The sequence below is a fragment of the Sturnus vulgaris genome, chromosome Z (genome assembly GCF_052056855.1).
Source record: "Sturnus vulgaris isolate bStuVul1 chromosome Z, bStuVul1.hap1, whole genome shotgun sequence".
Classification (NCBI taxonomy): domain Eukaryota; kingdom Metazoa; phylum Chordata; class Aves; order Passeriformes; family Sturnidae; genus Sturnus; species Sturnus vulgaris.
The window spans coordinates 56,830,105-56,848,800 of NC_142283.1; the positions used below are offsets into that span (position 1 = coordinate 56,830,105).

Genomic DNA, 18,696 nt, shown 5'->3' on the forward strand with positions numbered 1-18,696 from the left:
CCATTTACCAATAACTGTAATACCATTTCAGAATGATACTACTCATCTGCCATGAAAATATCTCTAGTCAAGGTAGATTAAATTCTGTAGCTTTGTAAACTTCTGAACTACATTTTTCCTAACCATTTTCTTTCATGGAATTCTTTACTCAGCATATATTAATACAAGTTGGTGAACTCATCAGATTCTGAGGAATGACTTCGATGACTGCTCTCTGCCTTACCTAATAACATACAGAACGAAGTATGAAAACCATTAGTGTCGATGTGAAAGTAGGTGATGTTTTTACACCAGAACTAATAGGGTTTCCATAAGGAGGAAGGATGCTCCTTGAACACCCAGCTGAGAATATCAGCTTCTTAGTTTTTCTGGTTTGGATAAAACTTCGTGCTGACAAAACCACAGGTCAAGTTGGGATAAAGTGCTTACTACATGTTTACATTGGGCAACGACCTGCAGCCCCTCACGTTTCTGCTAAGACCTGGCCCTCTATTTTTATAATGAAAACATGACTGCTGTTTTGGGCAAGGAATCACCCTATTATGGTAGAACGGGAACTCTCAGGCATCCCAGAAAGAGTTCATTTGTGCTGCCTCTGCCACAAAGACTACAGACTGGCCACACCTGAGTGGCCCTGTGTTCTGAACCAATAATTGGCATCACCCCTGCTGGCTAATACTCTATATAGAGTCAATGAAGGGTCTACAGACTGAACTGTCATTGAAGAAGGTGAAGACCTGAATTAGTCTGTTTCTCCAGGCACTTTGGCTTTAGATGAGGTGCATCATTATTAGGAGCATGCCACTGGAACTGTAAAATCCTGTGGGACAATGCTGTTAGGAGGGCAGACTATGCTTTATCAGCAAAATTCCCTGCGGGCGTAGTCATCATAACCTGCTTTCAAGGACCTTAGTCTACTTCTCTGGAATGAGAACTTGGCTGTGAAGCCACTTCACAGAATCACATAATATTCCGAGTTGGAAGGGACACAAGAATCATCGAGTTTAACTCATAGCCCCGTAAAGGACATCCCCAAGAATCGCATCATGTCCCCGAGAGCGCTGTCCAAACGCTTATTGAACTCGGTCAGGCTTGGTGCTCTAACGACTTCCTTGGGCTCTTCCAGAGCTCAGCCACCCTCCGGGTGAAGAAGCAGCAGGAATCCCGTCTCCTCCGTGCGCGGTGGCGCCGAGCGCGGCCGCTCCCCGGCGCTGCCCCTCAGGGCTTTCACCCGCCCTTCCGCACCCGCACCGTCCCCGCCAGAGGGCGCCCGCCGCCCCCGGCGCTGCCGGGCCTGCGCAGCAGCGGCGGCGGCCGAGCGCAGGCGCGGGGCCGGGACGGGGCGGGAGCGGCGGCTGCTCCGTCACGGGAAGGGCGGAACGCGGCGGCGGCGCCCGTTTCCTCCGTCGCGTCTCGGCGGCTGCGGCGGCCGCGGCCGGGCTCGCCGGTGGCCGGGGCGGCGGAGGAAGGATGGCGTTCTTCGTGGAGAGCTTCTGGGTAGGCAGCGCCGCGGGCCGGTGACGCGGGCCGGTGGGCGGAACGGGCAGGGCGCGGCGCGGGGCAGCCGCGGTCCCCGCTGCGAGAGCAGCGTCGGCTCTTACGCCACCCCCGGGACTGGGCCAGGGCCTTGTGGCGGCTGGTTCGTGCCCGCCGCGCCCGCCGCGGCGGGGCTGGGCCGCGGTGAACGGAGTACCTGCAGCCCGCGGCAGGGAAAGGGGACCGCCGGCCCTGCCCGCACGGCCGTGCTCGGGCTCCGCTGCGGACAGACGGCGGGAAGAGGGATGGGGTGGTATGGAAAGGGGTAGGATAGGATGGGTTGGGAGGTTGCCGTGAGGCCCTGGGCCGAGGATGAGCGGACGCCTCTCTGTGCACAGGGTCCGCGCTCGCAAGTTAGCGGGGTGGCTGGGGGTCACTTGGGCTGCAGTGGGTCTTGGTGCTGTACGGGACAAGAGCAGGGGTTGTAGCAGCTTCACTCAAAGGCAGAGCCGCGCCTCGGCGCTCCGCGCTTTTGTACCGGTACCGCCTCTGCGTGTACCCGTGAGGAGGTAGACCCGGGCAGCAGCCGGCTTAGAGAAACAACAGGCTTTCCAGCTTGGACATGCCATCTTAGAAATCATCTCTGCGCAGATATCTTGGGTGAATATATATGGATTAAAAGTTAAATTACGGATTTGGATTGTTTGGTGTGAAATGCAGCGAGTTTTCATTCTGTCCTTTACTAATTTGAAACATTAAAATATATGTTCTTCTAGTCACCCGACTGTTTACAAAGTTGCTACTTCTTTAATTTTTTTTTTCGTGCCTCTCTACCGAGAAGTAGGAAACAAAAATTGTTGTTGCTTGAGGCTGAAGTGAAAAAGAGACAAAAGATCTTTTAGACGCCTGCTTTTTCAGTTGTAAGCAGCATTTATGCTTAAAGTTTAGGAAAAACTAATTTCACGATTACACTATTCTTGAATACAAGGCACGGCTCAAGTTTGTTTTATTTGCAGTCTTTTGTTTAGTTTTGACTCCTTTGCTTTCAATATACTATTAAAATCTAATGACTTAATTTAATGATCTAATGATGCTAGATTTGCTCTCTTGGCATACAAATCTGCTGAATTTGAAGCCTCAGTGTGAGAGATCAGTATTAAACCAACGTGGAAGAATTTTATCTTTCATAAAAATAAGATTAAAATTTATATAAATATACGCATTTTCATTGGAAAACTTCTGTCTTCTCCTAAGATTAAAGCAAAACGGAAGTTGTTTATTCAGCTATCACAACTGAAATTCTACTTTTCTATTAAGCTTTGTTATGGACTGTGGTGTGTTCATTTAACTGTCTGATCAGCTGTGGTTTGTTTTGTTAGTAAGTCAGTTAAATTGCTGAAAGCAGTGGGCTGTTCCTGTACATTCTGTTTCCATGTCTGTGTCTTCATAAATGCTTCCAGCAAATATGAGGTAGTAGATATCTACCTCAAATTCCCATTCTCTTTTTCTGCCGTATAAAGTCTCTGTCTATAGCTTTGTTAGCAAAACCCCTAGTGTGACTTATCAGTGAGTGCCAAGACATGGATGATTCCTTCTATTAGTACAGGCTTTTCTCATATGTCCAGAAATGGCAAAAGGTAGAATTTTGTTCTTTTGTTTGTCTTCCGGTGATGACAAAGACATTAGACAGGATCTTAACTTTTAAAATTTGGCCACGAAACTTTTGTAATACCATAGACAGGGTTTTATTTTGTATAGAAGTAAATTTAAAAGGAATAGCGAATACTCCTTCTTTACTGCTGTGGGTGACTGTCTTTCAAGATTAACTGTAATGATGGATTTGTAAAATCTGAAAGTATTGAGTTTCTGTATATTCTCAGAACCAAGCATAAGTTATAGGTTTGTGCATTTTGAATCATTAGTCATCTTCATTTGCACTAACATTTCAGAATAGGCTATTGTTCAGAATTGCTACTGCTTTGGAAGACTTGGGAAACAATCCATGTCGGCTCTGAATTGTGGTGAGAAAGTTTAGAAGATGCATGAAAATGCACTGAATTCATAACGACTAAAAATAATGAGTAATTTGTAAGAAGACAGGAAGGTGAATTTATGTAGAACTTATGTAGAAGGTGAACATAAGTAGAACTTCAGGAGGATTGTCTTGTATTTCTTCCTTGTCCTTCTACCCCAGACAAAATGTTTTTGGAAATATGGAATAGGGTAGTTATGCTTTTTAAAGCACTGATTTGAAAATGTATCCAAAACATAATTAGTATTTAATTATTTGACATAGATGCTGTAATAAACTTGTGGCTGAAATTGGCATTGGAAATGCAAGTCTGGATCTTAAGCTGCATGATGCTCTCCCTTGATTTAGTAATTTACTGTGAGTAATAAGAAAAGATATTAATTCGCTGTAAGTAATAGGAAGAGTGATTAAGGCACGTTCATGATTTCTCCAGAAAAGGGGAGTGACATGTGTATGAGCGTATCAACTTCTTGCACACTATTTAAGCTGCTGTATTCCTAAATGTGCTCATGTAAACAAAACAAATCTTACCTTCTTTGTTGTAAGTCTTGAAAATTATCCTGAGGCTTTCCTCTTCTGCTACTTTAGAAAGTGTTTAAATAATTGCACATTTTGGTTTTGTTGTTGTTAGAGGATGTTAGAAAATTGAATGAGCCTGCTGTCTTTCCAGTGTTTTATAAGAGGTCAATGAGAGATAAATAAGACTGTTCTCAGGATGTGTAAAGCTGAAGTGCAGACACCTCTACTGTCACTTTAAAAATTTACTATCACTTGAAAAATATAAGGGCCTCCTAATGCAGCATGGTGATCTAGAGCAATTTTCCAAGCCAGGATATTTTAGGGTATCAAAAGTTATGAACTAGTAGTGTAGGCTACAGGCAGCTTTGATTCTTATGACTGAGTTTTAGGCATTCAAGTCACATGTCCAAACATTCCTAGCTCCTAACTAGAATTGTCATGAAACGTTGTATGCTTGCGGCTGTGTATGTGCTACATCAAAACAATATCCTAATTTAAGGGTAACACTATCATAAACTATTTCTGTTAAACATAGCTGCATTTTGTCACTTTGAGTACACTGTTACTGGTATAGGCGTATAGAAAGTATTCTTTATCATTGACTTACCGCTTTCTTAACCGAAAACATTGCTTAGACTTTGACGTTGTATTTAAACTGACCAGTGCAGGTGATTCTTATGACATAGTTTAAAAGAGTAACTACTGACAAATCAAGAGGAACAAGCCCCTTCCAAACCAGTCAGTGATTGTTTATGAATTGTTTAAAATTAATTTGATTAAACTGTTTGGAGTTCTGTGAATAGCTGAAGCTGGTTTCTGTGTAACTCTGTGCTTGGTAACTCTGGAAGTTCTGGCATGTAAAAACATACATATAAATTGGCTTTGACAATTTTTAATTTTTTTAAATTGATTGCTTTACTTATAGTTTTTGAGAATGGCTGTGTTGAAGATTCCTTTTCTTTCCAGATACTTTTGTGGGGCATAAAGGTTGGCAGTATCCTGGTTTAATAAGTGTAGCTTTTTGAAGAAGCTTGCTCTGTTAAGGTTAAGATGTGTTGTCATATGAACTTGTGAGTATGTGAGTGGCACAGAGACTTGCCACGCTAACGTCTGGAGTTACATTCATATTTTTATGCAGCACTGCTCTTCTGCTGGGCATACAGCTAGATGCTGTGTTTCAGGAGAGCTGTTGTACAATATTTGCTTAGTATCCTCTCTCTCCGTGTGCATCTAGCATGAGTTGGCAGCTTCTCATCTGTTCATTTAAAAATATTTTTAGTTACCTCTATATGGTGGGAAATATCTGTCCTTCCTCATGCATAGAGCTTCTCTGGAGCTGATCTTTATTTGATATGTTGGAATGGAAAGGTGGAAATTGAAGTTGACAGATTTGTTTTTGTGTCCAATCTTCTCAAAACTTTCAGAACTGAAGAAGATGCATTACCTGTGTAAGCATCAGGTGACTGCTTATCTTTCTCATTTCAATGCTCTCAATTTTCTATAGCTCTTTCAGACACTCAGAAGTTGAAACTTATGGATAGATAATTTTCAAAAATGTAACACCATAATATTAATCACATGAATATTTTTATGTATTCAAGACCCATTAATTTAAATTATTTTCTAGGTAGAAAGCATGAAAGACAGGCTATTTTTTTGAAATTGCAACAAGGCTTAACAGTTTAAAGAACATGACAACAGTGTTTGTCAGAGAATCTAAAATGAGTTTACATATTTCTGAATTTAGTATCTGACAAGTCAGAATGACCATAATATAAACACTTATTTGTACTAGGTAAATAAAAAGAAGTGTAACAGAGTATAACCTTTCTACACTAATAGATATTAATGTTGAACAGTTGTAATCCAAAGAAGACAGAGTTTGCACTCAAACAATTAGATTGGAAATACAGAAAATAAATGCTGTTGCAGATTGCCTAGAAATTTGACTATTTTACTAAATGCAGATTTAAAATTCAGAATCATTTTTATTGCAACAAACAAACTTATTCTTAAAATCTCGAAGTATTTTAAGTAGTTTAGTAGCACAGAGTTCCTGTAATCTGTTTCCTGTTATGCACAAGTCATGGAAATGCTGATTTCTGTCTATACATTTGCTGACAGGGTACTTTCATTTCCATGAGGAAATCTTTGCAACTCGTTCTTGATGAAGACTGGTTGCTCTTGCTTTCCCTGACTTAATTAGTTTTGTGTACAAAGTTGGTCAGTAATGCTTCATTGTAGGCTTATTTAAGTGTTTACTTATATTTGAAGTCTTGCATTCTCTAATGCCTTGCTGTCAGGGGACATCTATGCTCTAGATACAGAAGAGCTTTCTTACGATGGTGTTTATTCTGAGATTTCCTATTCTATACTGTCTTTTGAAGAGAGTTTTGCTACCTCTAAGTAAGAAGGAGAAAACTGCTAATGGACTTCAGAGGAATTAAATGTGCCTATACAGAGAGAGGACCACTTATATTTTACATTCTCATGCACAGTTTTACATTTGTTTTCTACTGAATAATGACAGGATCACCCTCAACAGATGGTGATTTAGCTACAAAATGACATTCAGAATGGTCTTTCAAACTAATCTGGAAGTCTGTTACCTAGAGCCTGATGTTATGCATGACAACAGAAGATTGTCTTTCTCCGCTGTGCAACTTGTAGAAGAAGAATCTGCATCTGACTTCATTATCTATTATACCAGTGGATGGTAACTGCTTATGAATGGGAGTGGAGGGTTTAATCATTTCCATCTACTTTATGCTACGTTGATTTATTTTTAAGCAGGCCAGTATTGGTCTTCCAGTGATCACAGTTAATGCTGCTGCCACTAGGAAGGAGCAAGTAAAAACACCCAGTGAAGAAAAAGTGTCTTAAGACACACAGTTTCCCTGTACAGAATTCTATACAGTATGTGTGGGAAGGAGAAACGTTGAGAAAAAACAACCAAAACACAGTGTTGATGGCATATGTGCATGTAAGAGGATAAATACTTTGTTTTTGTAAATTGAACAACATTTCCACTTAGCCACCACGTATGTCTGTCTCGTTATGCTAAATACAGAGCCTTAACTCTGATTGCTGTTCTTCATGAATGTAGCTACTGAACAGGGAAGTTGTGTCAGGGCTGTATAGCTTTTTCTAAAGCAGAAAAACATCTCTCTCTGCATTGAGACACCATACTTAATTTGGTTTAGGTACATACATGTCTCCAAATGTGAGCAGAATCGTCATCAGGTTAGTCGTCAGAGCTGTTGGCCATGTGAAGGGTTTTGAACTCTGGATGTTTGTGCTTTTAGATAGAGCCTGATAGAGGCAATATAGATTGTATTATATTTAGAAGTGAAGACATGTCTTTTAGTTGGGCCAGACTCAAACCACATAGGCCCTCAAATCTATGGGCATGCTTTTGACTTGCTGTTTTGTTTAAACTTGAATGTATTTTGCACATAGGTTCTTAACCTCTGGTAACTATTGATAGTGTATAAGAGATGAGGCTTTCAGGTGACTCAGTAGAGGAAAGTATCTGTTCTGTTTCTCTGTCATGCTTTCTACTATTCGTTGTGAAGTCAGGAAAAAACATAGGACTGATTAGAAAACCTAATTAAAGTGGAAAAATAATTTCCTTTGCAGTAACCTTCAGTTACAGTTAGAGAACAAGATAATGATGGCAGTTGGTTGTTCAGGCTCATTCCATTCTCTAAAGATTTGCATGGTTACATTTCTGATGTTTTATCAGGAGGGCTGCAGACAGGGGCTGGGTCATGGCTGTGCTACCCTTCCAGCACTTCTAAATAACCAGGAAATTTATGGAACTCAAGTGTAGAAAAGGCCCCTTTAAAGCTTCCATTTTGAAAGGTTTGGAAGCAGCCTATGCTCAGCACATTTTGATAACATGTTGTTTCAGCTGAAAGAAACACCTTAAAGCAAAGAACATTTCACAAAGAAGAATATTATTAGTTTTTCAGGAAGAAGTGCCTAACACTTATTTGTAAATATTTATCTATAAATTTGAGTACAGTAAAAACTTTGGAGAAGTTAAATGAGAATTACATTCTGTATTCTAACTGGAAATACCTGTGAAGTCTTAATTATAATGCAGTGACATTCAGGGTTTATATTTAGTAACTACATAAAGTTAATAAGTTAGTGCACCAGTATTCAAAGTTATTCTGGGCTTTAAACTGCAAAGGAAAATGCTTAGATAGGGGTGAAAGGGGAAAGAAACTATTTAGACTGGTACTTGAGTAGGACAACATTTAAATGAAATTGCATTTTCTACTATTTGGTGTTCTTATCTTCCTTTTACTTTTCAAATTTGTAAAAGCCTTGCTCTGGGAAGAGTACTTTTAGAGTTTGCTGTATTTTCATGTGTTCTGTTTAGTTTTGCTTGTACTTTTTACAGACTTTTAAATTGCACTTGTACCGCACTAATCTGAATTTTGGTGCACTTTTTCAGGTTACAGCTTACTGCAGCCATGGAAACTAAGATTTTATAGGTGTTTTTTTCCTTTGGTTTTGTTTTTCCAATGCTTGGAAGAAGTAAAGCAAATAATCCTGGCTAGTAATCTGTATAAAATTGCTTTCAGTTATCTATTATTTGTAAATTTATGTCTCTGAATGGTGTCCTTTAAGGCAACTTGAAACTTAGTGGAAGTGGACTTAATACTGTGGCTGCTGTGAAGTTTTTCCATCCACCCATGACTGCTTCTCCTTATTTAAGACGGCAGATTCCTGCATGCCTTCTCCTCCTAGCCCCCCCTTCTACTCAGCAATGCAGCTTGTTTGTCTCCTTGCAGTGATCTGGATCAGTGATTCTTGCTTTTATTTGCCAGCTTTAATTTTCAGCTGTATAATTTCCCTGATAAGGTTTGTTTTATGACTGCACAAACAAATTTTTGCAGAACTGAACAGGCAGAAATGTTTGGAAGGGTATAAGACTAAATTCTCAGGCTTTTCTCACTGGCAGTATAGAGCTGCCTTTGTTAAAACTCCAGGATTTTAAGAAGGATGTGAAACTGTTTGAATGCATCCAGAGGAGGATTACAAGGCTGGTGAGAGTGCTGGAAGACATGTCCTGTGAGAAGCCAGTAAGAACTTTGGGCTTGTCTAGTTTGGACAAAAGGAGACTGAGGGGTGACCTCACTGCTCTCTACAGCTTCCTGAGCAGGGAAAGTGGGGAGGGAGATATTCATCTTCTCTCTAAGAGCTAAGGATAGGACATGTAGGAATGGTTGAAAACTGTGCCAGAGAAGGTTCAGATTGGACTTTAGGGAGCATTTCTTTACTCTGGGAGTGTGGTCAAACACTGGAATGGGCTTCCTAGAGATGGTGATCAATGCCCTGAGTCAGTATTTAAGGGAGATTTGGACAATGCCATTAACACCATGATTTAACTTTTGGTCATCCCCAAAGTGCTCAATCAATTGGGATAAATGATTGCTGTAGATCCCTTCCAGCTGAAATAGTCTGTTTGTTTCTATGCTATCTCATTCTGTTCTTCTTTCCCTTCCACTCTGAACATGCATGCAGTTTTCCTGGGGGCACACTTTGCACCTTATATAGAAGCAGCAATATGGATCTGAAGCTTTTGTGAGGGACAAGGGGAATGGATAGTCTGACAGGAAAACTTTAACAGTAGCAGTGCTATTATACTGTGCCTTGCCTTCCTTTCATTTCTGTTGTTGCTTTTTGCTGTTAGGAGGAAGTTCATCATAGTGCCAGAGGTCATAAGCGGGTTAAAACTAAACTTGAGAAAAGACAAAGAGAAGCTACTAGTGAGAAGGAAAAGATGAGTGATTTTTTTGTTAACCCGTTTTACAAAAAGCAGGAGAAGAGAAATGTAGTGTGAAGGATTGGGGAAGTAGGATATCAAGTAATCCTAACTGAATTTTAGTTCATGTAAAATAATGAAAGATATGAGAGGATAGAGTACAGTATTTAGTACGTGTTTAATATGATGGGAAGTGAAAGAATACAAGGCACCTATAAATCTACAACAGAAATGTCTTTGACTATAGCCTAGAAATATGTGATAGAAAGTTAGTGGTAGCAGCTGAGATGATTTTGGTTTATTTTAGATTCATGGGAACTAACAACAATTGCTGAAAGCAGAAGGATTAGAAGTAATTAGCTTCCTGATGAAGTGATTAAAATGAAAAGCAGTTCTTGAAATGCATACACTTAGCATGTTGTGTTTCATAGCTCTACCTTCTGTTTATCTTTAGGGAGAAAGGAACAATGGCTTTGATGTCCTGTATCACAATATGAAACACGGACATTTGTCAACAAAGGACTTAGCTGATTTTATTAGAGAAAGGTAAGTATTCATCCTGTATTTTAAATACAGTATTTGTGAATTTTATTGTTTTTCATTGCACTTAACAGTAGCATGCAAAATATGTAAACAAAATTCAATTATCAAAACTCAATTATCATTTTAATATACCTCTCTTATTCTACAGGAATATCTATGTTTATTCCATTCACTTAGAACTGAATAGGAACTCTTAAGCATCAGTTAATAATAAGCTCCTAATTTTTCAGGTTTTATTTAAAAGATGAGAGTAAAAATCTAGAAGTGTCATATTAGGTGTCCAGCAGTTTATTTAAATGAATCCATTTGTTAAATTTTGGTTAGAAGAAAAATGCAAAAATTATCAGTCTTAAAAAGTCTTTACTATAGATTTGGTATTAGGCTATTAGCAGCTGCTGGTATAAACTTAAAAAAAATTCAGAAGCTGCGACACTAGGTTTGTTAAAGAAAGAGAGTGATATATAGAGACGAGAAAATAATATGCAGAAAATAACACAGGTCCTTCTATATTGGATGGAAGGAAGAGGACTGAAATCTGAATGTGACAACTTCCAAAACAGGCGACCTAGTCCTGCATTTATTTCTTTGTGAAAGACTGCTGCTGCTGTTCCACTGAACACATGGATTTCCCTTCTGAACAAGATTACCTGTATGCCTATTTAAGAATTTTGTCTTTCCTCAGTTACTAGCACTAGATAGCACATGGAAAATAGTTGCAAGGTATTGATTGAGGACCTGTTTCAGTGCTGGCTTCTTGCAGTAGAAGCTGTAGAAAAAACTGGAATTCTTCTTCAAATTTTAAGTTTTGGCCTCAAATAGATCTCAATTTAAACAGAACTTTCAAATTTCCACAAAATATAGCCACCACAAATCTGACAGATACTCCATTGCACTAACTTTAGCATCATTTCAAAGTGAATTGGAGAAAATGACAAAAAAACTTTTTCACTAAGTAGAAATGGGTGAGTTCCAGAGTCCAAATGTGATGTTTCCTTTTGGAAAGACTGCACAGCACAAGGAATCTTCTGTTTTGCAAGTCTCCAGTTTCAGAGAATGCATTATGAAGCCACAAAGGGTTCTAGTGAAATCCTGAGTTGGATTGAAATCCTGAGTTTGATCGAGCAGATCGAACAGAACACTGTTCACATTTAGTATAAATGCTTAATACTTCACAAACTTGCACTTTTAATATTTGCCTCTTGTTATCTGTGTGAGTTCCTGAATCTTTCCTTTTAAAGCTTCTTTAATTTTTGGAATCATCTAGTTTTTATACCAGCACGTCATGAACCTAAGCTGTACCTTACTTGGACACATTTAAATTTATTGGTTTTTTTAACACATCCTTTGTGTTTAGATTTACATACATATTTAGATGAGAAACTATCTCACTCTCTCTGCTTCTTGTCTCCTTTATGTTGTATTCTTTGGGCGTGCTCCATTTTTTTTCATATTGGTCTGGAGGTGAAAGGTCTTAAGTATGTGGGTAAAAAAGTTGCTGCTGTATCTGACTTGGTTTCTTTGCTTTATTATACTTACATAAGTCAAACTTGACAGTTCTTTCTACACAAAATCCCTAGTAAAAAGGGCATGGCATTCTGTTTTTTTTTCCTGTCTATAAGCTTCTGCAAATTAAATTTTTAATTTAAATAATTTTAAATTAAATAATTCTTTTAAAATAACTTTAAAATTATGTGGCTTTGCAGTCAGTAAATAAAATTTTTGGACCTTTTTCTGCATGTTAAAATGTTCCAGCTCAAGTTTCTGCCAATTATTTCTTGTGTTTTAAATAACATTTAAAGATAATGACTCTGGAGGAATACATAAGGATCCTCATGGATACTTTATCCTCAATGAGAGCTATAGAAATGTTTTTCCTGTCCTTGGATCAGGATGTGCCAAAGAGAAATATACAGCCATCTTACAGCATTTTTTGTAAGAGCTATGAAAAAATTCAGTTCTCATTAACTCACTAAGAGAGAATCTGATTATAATTTGCAATAATTATTGCTACAATAAAATATTGCAATTTACTTTACAAAGCTGCAGTATTGTTCCTTAAGGGTAAGTTGCCCATGTCAATGATGCAGACCAGCTGCACAAAATTCAGTCGTTTCCAGCGACTTTCTTCCATCAGGATATTAAACCTCCCTTGTGTACTCCTCAGCGCTGTTTTTCTGCTGCCTCTCGATAAGCCAGCCTGCAATTATCAAGAAAGCAATGGAGTAACAAATTGATACTTCTTTTCAAGTAAGGGATGAAGAATCAGTCACAGCCTAAGCTAGTAGTAGTTTGTGGCGTGTAGTTTAGATTCAAAGTAATAGAGAGACTTCAAATATTTGGTGTCCCTACTTTAATAAAAATATTTGAGAGTCCATATGCGTGCAGTGAAGCCCTCTGCTGATTTTGTGAAGTTACTGTGGGTTGTCATTCAACTTCCTGAGAAATAAAATTGGTTCAGTAGAGCACATTTTTTCACATCAGCCAAATTCTTGTTCTCAAAAAGAATTTGGATTGGGCAGTATTTTACAATGGTTCAGTTGTCTTGTCTGTGATCTATTTTGCACATTTGTTAATTGCAAAGAAGTTAAGAGGTGTTGTGCACAGTTATCTGTTCTCCTCGTCTTGCAGATTATAATCAGAATTTTGTTTTACAGTACCATTTTCTGCTGGAAATAAGTTAAGTGGATGAGCAATATGTATTAGGAGCCATTTAGATCTACTCTTTTTATGCCTTCACTTTTGTGTACCTGATTTTCTGAACTCTTCCCTATGAAAACTAAATTTATATACATTTGAATTTCCAATCTGTTCTTCTATTCCTTTTTACACATTGGCCTTTGTCTGTCTTTTTTTTAGAAGTGGATACATAAGAGAGTAGAAACTGAAAACTGTTGAATAGGTAGAGGCAGATCTGAGTTGGTGGTAATGCTTTTAACAAGTTGAGTACTTACCCTTTCTAGGTAGAGTAGTCATCTGGTCAGCTCGGATTGCTGGAGTCTCCTGACTAGCCAGAAAATACACTTTGTATGAAGTGATTTTGCATGGAAAGGAGAGATAGGTCAGTGCATTTGGATGTACAGACTACTTCGGGCACAAAGGACACATTTCTGTGTGAAGTCCATCTCTGTTACTTGTTCAGAATAGTGTTTTAGTTGTGTGTAGCCTAATTGAGGAAGAGTATTGTTTCCTTTTCTCCAGCCTTAGGAATGGTAATGAAAAATGTGTAAGATACTGAATAACTTTCTACATTATTGTTCTCTTAAGCATTTAAAAAAAAAAAATTCAAAATTTCTGTAAGAACGTTCTGAGATTGTAAAGTTTTTCTCTGAGAAAAACAAGTGTTTGAGATGTATTAATTTGTAATAATATTTCTATGCTGTATCTGCTGTTCCTTCTAGATATCCTAGAAGGAGTAGAAGTTTTCCTCCTTGTCTATGTTCAGTGAGTCAATACCAATACATTTTTCACTCTTTGAGTTTTGTTCATGAGTATTTGTTATTGGTTATGTACTAGAAGAACTTAGAGCCAGTTGGATCTGTGGTTCAGAAGTTTGTCATCTGGAGGAGTGAGTTTTTTGGCAGGCAGTCTGCTTAATGTTGGTAAATCTTGAGTGGGACAGGTTATCTATCTGCTGAAAGATTAGGCACCAGTTCTTAAAATAATCAAATCATAGAATGGCTTGGATTAGGAGGGATCTTAAAGTTCATCAAGTTCTAATTTCCCCTGCTGTGGTTAGAGCATCTTTCGCTAGACCTGACTGCTCAATGCCCCATCCAACCTGTCCTTGAATAAAGGCCGTGCTTCACTGATAGAGCATGTAGAAATTTTTGGTTTTTAAACAAGTCAAAATAAGAAGGTTGAGCTACCTGCATAGTTGTTTTTTAATTTATATATGGCGAAGATTTTGTAGGTGAACTGTCATGTGTTTATGTGCATTTAAAATCTAAACTTTTTATGTCTAAGAAATCACTCTGCTTTTCTAGGAAAGAAATAGGTACAGGAATGTGTTGTTTTTTTCTCCAGGAGTCTTTCTAATGTTTTTCTGCACCAATTGCCTGTAAGCATCATGGGAAGAACCTTCTAGATCAGATGAAACTAGCAATGAATATATTTCTATTAACTTTTAAATGTTTAGCAGATCCCAGGCAAAGACACATGTTCAAATGGGTGAAAATTAATTTACTAAGAAAATAATAGTCTGTTTGTTACTTGTACAACAGAGTGCTTGGCAAAGTCAATTGATAGGACCAATGTACTACATGGTCATCTTTCAGTTCTTAGTGTTTTTAACTGATGTATGTTAATACTCCATGGTGAATTGCAGAACTCCAGTTTTGTGGAGATTGTTCAGGGAAGTATGCTGTAAACTGGTTCAAAGAAAAGTGATGTGGATTTTGGTCAAAATTCTTGTATCTAAAGAGGAAAAATAAGGTACTGAGTTATAAAATCTGGAAAATTTTCATAGAAGATATGGATGATTGGTCAAAATATATTGTTCATCATGGTAATTATAAAAAAAAATTGTTTCTGCTTGGTGCATGTGTGTTTGCAACTGAGCAGTGTGCAAGATTTCCAAGACTCAGAAAGTTGAACTTTTTCTTATAATCTAAAATATGATCGTATGTGGAAGGAAGATAAAGCTAATTGACTTTCTTTTATGGTGAGTAACTGCAGTAGGTGATTTTCAAAATGAAATCTATTTGTTGCCTGTTGCAGTTTAATGTCCTTCTCCAGACAGATTTCCAACTAACCGGATAGTTGTTTTGGAAGTTCAGTAGGTTTTAACACGTGTTCTTCTGTTTCAGGTGAATACCCCTGCTTTTTTTTTCATATTTTCACAAGACGATTCTTTATGCTTGTAACTGTTGCTGTACAGGAGAAATAAAAGCTTCTGTTTCAGGTTATAGTCATGGTATAAATTGAGAGAGGGATGAATTCTTCATCTGCTTTTTTTCTTCTCTCGTGTCCTGTGTAAAGATTAAGCAGGAAAGAAATTGCTCCAGGCTTTTCAAGAAAAGACAGTTACAGTGTTTACTCAAATATAGGATGCTTCTAAATCTAAGTTGACACTACATAATGAATACTGGTTTAGGGTGAAAATTTAAAATACTGTGTATCTTTAATAATAGGAGGGTGAGGAAGATTGATAGGGAATGACTTGCAGGAAGTCTCTGCTGTAATAGGTGATTCTATGGCAATTGCCTCTGCAGAGGCTCTAAGGAGGAAATCTGTGCCACCCTTGGGTTTTGCATCTCTAAAAGATAAGTGAAATTGTGTGTTTGAGTGAAGGAAAATAAAAGAACACTTTCTGTAGTTTCTAAACTCAAATATTTCTATGTGAAGAACTTAAAGGAAAGAACAGCCTACCCCCAACAAGAACAAACGAGACCTCATCTTGTTTAATGTGATTGCTCAGTAAATATTGTTTGTTTGTAGTAAAGTTTTTATTACAGTTTTTAAATACATTTTGCTTTGTTACTGTGTAACAAACTCCTGCTTAGACAGTGCTGGATAGATGATTGTTATGATGCTTTATTCTGTCCGTTGCTAAGGAATGTTAATGGCAGTTGAGAACAGCAAACAGAGAGGAAGGAATTGTCCTTTTCAAGCTTTGAGTTCCTGTGTTTTACTAGTTCTGCTCCCTGCAATGTTTTGTCACAGGGTTCTTAGATTATTTTTTTAAATATACTAATGTGATTTTTTAATATAGCTTTTGAGAGATCATTTAAATTGAATAGTTTTTAGCTCACATAAAAGTCTTCTGTTTTGTACCTTTAGAATACCTTCAAAGTTTTGATTATGCTTTTGCTGGCTTTTTTTGGCAGGGCTACAATAGAGGAGACCTATTCAAGGTCGATGACAAAACTAGCCAAATCAGCAAGCAATTACACACAACTTGGGTAAGTAAGAGTACATAAGAGAGAAATAAGTGACTGTATACATGGTAAAAATCAAGTTTGATTCTGAATATTTTATTGATTATGTTGAATGTTAGTATAACTTTGCCACCTTTAAAAATGTTTATGTCTTTAGTAATCATGCAAAATTTCATGCTGCTATGACAAAAAGAAAGACAGTGCAGTTCTTTGAAATTAAACAAAAAGACAAAAATCCAAACACAGATAAGATTTCTTTTCCTCTGTGTTTAAAGCTGAGGTCTTTTTCAAACATAGTGACTTCTATTACGTCCTCTAGAGCCTATGGAAATTATTTTGAAGAGAGAGCATACACCTGCAAATCTGGCATTGAATTTATTTATTTCTATTATTTCTGGGTTTTGGAGTGTTATTTGTTCTCAGAGATGTTCAGAATGAGACTTTTCCATAGATTAATCCATAGTCAAATGGAAGTTTTATACACAGGGTATATTTTTAAAAACTAGAATGATTAATGGATTTTTTTCATTAAAAAGATTAGGCCAGTGAAAACTCAGACTTTTGAGAAAACCTAGATTTTTTTTTTTTTATTTATAGTAATCTAGAAATGAAGGGAGCTTTCATCAGTGGATAATTTGATAATAATTGTTGCTGCTCTTTAAACTAACAAGCAGATAGAGAACCTTTGAAAATAAGAGCTTTAAAGCTTATGGTTAATATTGATTTTCAGCAGCATTAACGAGAATAGCAAGGCAGAGGTATATCTTTGGAATAGCTTGAGGAAGTCCATTCAGCGCAGAAATCTGAATCTGAGAAATGATCCCACCTCCTTTTTCATCTTCGTTAATCAGTAGATCCCTTTTAGTGGCAGATCTCCACCATTATTTTTTCCTCCATCTTGTGGCTGCAATGGTGTAAGACAACTAGAAATGGAACAAACCAAGAAATTCCTAATTTGTTCACACTGTTTAAGTATATACATAATAGTACTTACTACATGTTAAATTATTTAAAGCTGTTGTTGTACCATCTTGACGCTTAGCATTATTGTATGCTTATCATAGTGTTAAATGAAATTTGCTGTGTTCTACTTAGTAGAATCAACACAAGTAAAACATAAATAATGGAAAAAATAGTAGATAGGATGCCAAGTACATTGGGAGCATATTTAATAAGAATTTATGACAGTTGTTGGGTGTTCTGTTTGTTTCAATTTTAGGAGGAGAAGTGAACTGTAAACTTACTGATTATTCTTTAACACTATTAAAAAAATTGCTACCTGAAAGAAAAAGAGGCAGACTAACATTATATTCCTCAATCCAGGACATTTGCACCAGTTTGGGATGTTTTCAAAACTTCAACAGAAAAACTAGCAAGTTGTCACTTGGATCTTGTGCGGAGATTACAAGAGCTAATAAAAGAAGTTCACAAGTATGGAGATGAACAGATCAAAGCTTATAAAAAGGTTGTTAATTAGTTTTCTTATGTATGTCCAATGACTTGTCCAAACACTAAAATTAAAATGGTTTGGTTTTGACAACCATGTGATATTTGGCAGACTAAAGAAGATGTTTCAGGAACTTTGGAAGCAGTGCAAAATATTCAAAGTATCACTCAGGCCTTGCAGAAATCAAAAGAAAACTACAATGCAAAATGTGTGGAACAGGAACGCTTGAAAAAGGAAGGAGCAACACAGAGAGAAATTGAAAAGGTAGCTCTGTCACATCTTACTTTAGTTGTGTTACTAATTATCTTACATGTTCAACTTGTTTTAGTAAGTGAAATGTTCAGAAAGGGTTAAACATAATTAAAAGTTGTGACTATTTTGCAATATGCATGATATCGTGAATACCTAGATATGTTTTATTTACACTTGCCTCCTTGTCTGTTCTTACTGTACTGTAGTTCTAATTCTTCACCGTGTAAATACCTGCATCAAATGACAGTTTTATATAGTGGCTTTAACAGAAATTGTCCTCAACTGTTTTAGCATCTGTTACATTTTTGAATATATTTCCTTACGTGAATACTCAGTGCTGTTTTTACTGAGCTCGGGAGTAACTGTGTTTTCCCTGCAATGAGATAAAGTAGCTGAGTACATGAGTGTTTGAAGTCTGTTCAATAAAGAAAAAGATGTTATCTGCACTTTTAGTTCTGTTTTCAAAGGTTTTAGTCTCATAGATCAGAGACTCAAGTACACTTGAGGTGTATTTAATACTGTCCTGTTATGGTGGAGGCATTGATCCCTTCACAGAATCATTCAGTGTCTGGGGTTGACAGGGACCTCTGGAAGTTATCCTGTCTATTCTGCAAGCTCAGGCAGGGCCATCTCAAGCCAGTTACTCAAGACCTTGTCTAGACAGCTTTTTACTATCTTCAAGGATGGAGATTCCACGGTCTCTGGACAGCCTGTGCCAGGGCTCACTCACTTTACAGGAAAAAGGTGTTTCCTGATGTTCAAAGGGAGGGAA

General features: G+C 37.6%; 1 protein-coding gene across 7 annotated transcripts in view; it reads left to right on the forward strand.

The window, feature by feature from the left end:
• Positions 1-1,360: 1,360 nt before the first annotated feature.
• Positions 1,361-18,696, forward strand: part of FCHO2 (FCH and mu domain containing endocytic adaptor 2) — an 85,166-nt gene continuing 67,830 nt past the window's right edge. For 4 of the 7 annotated variants that reach the window (XM_088157074.1, XM_088157078.1, XM_088157075.1 and 1 more), the window contains exons 1-5: positions 1,361-1,497; positions 10,261-10,352; positions 16,175-16,249; positions 17,549-17,690; positions 17,784-17,936. In XM_088157074.1, coding sequence (XP_088013200.1) covers positions 1,471-1,497; positions 10,261-10,352; positions 16,175-16,249; positions 17,549-17,690; positions 17,784-17,936 — 489 coding nt within the window. In that variant the 5' untranslated portion in view covers positions 1,361-1,470. The remainder of the gene's footprint in view (positions 1,498-10,260; positions 10,353-16,174; positions 16,250-17,548; positions 17,691-17,783; positions 17,937-18,696) is intronic. The other 3 variants (XM_014883919.2, XM_014884033.2, XM_088157079.1) reach the window with 2 other exon arrangements.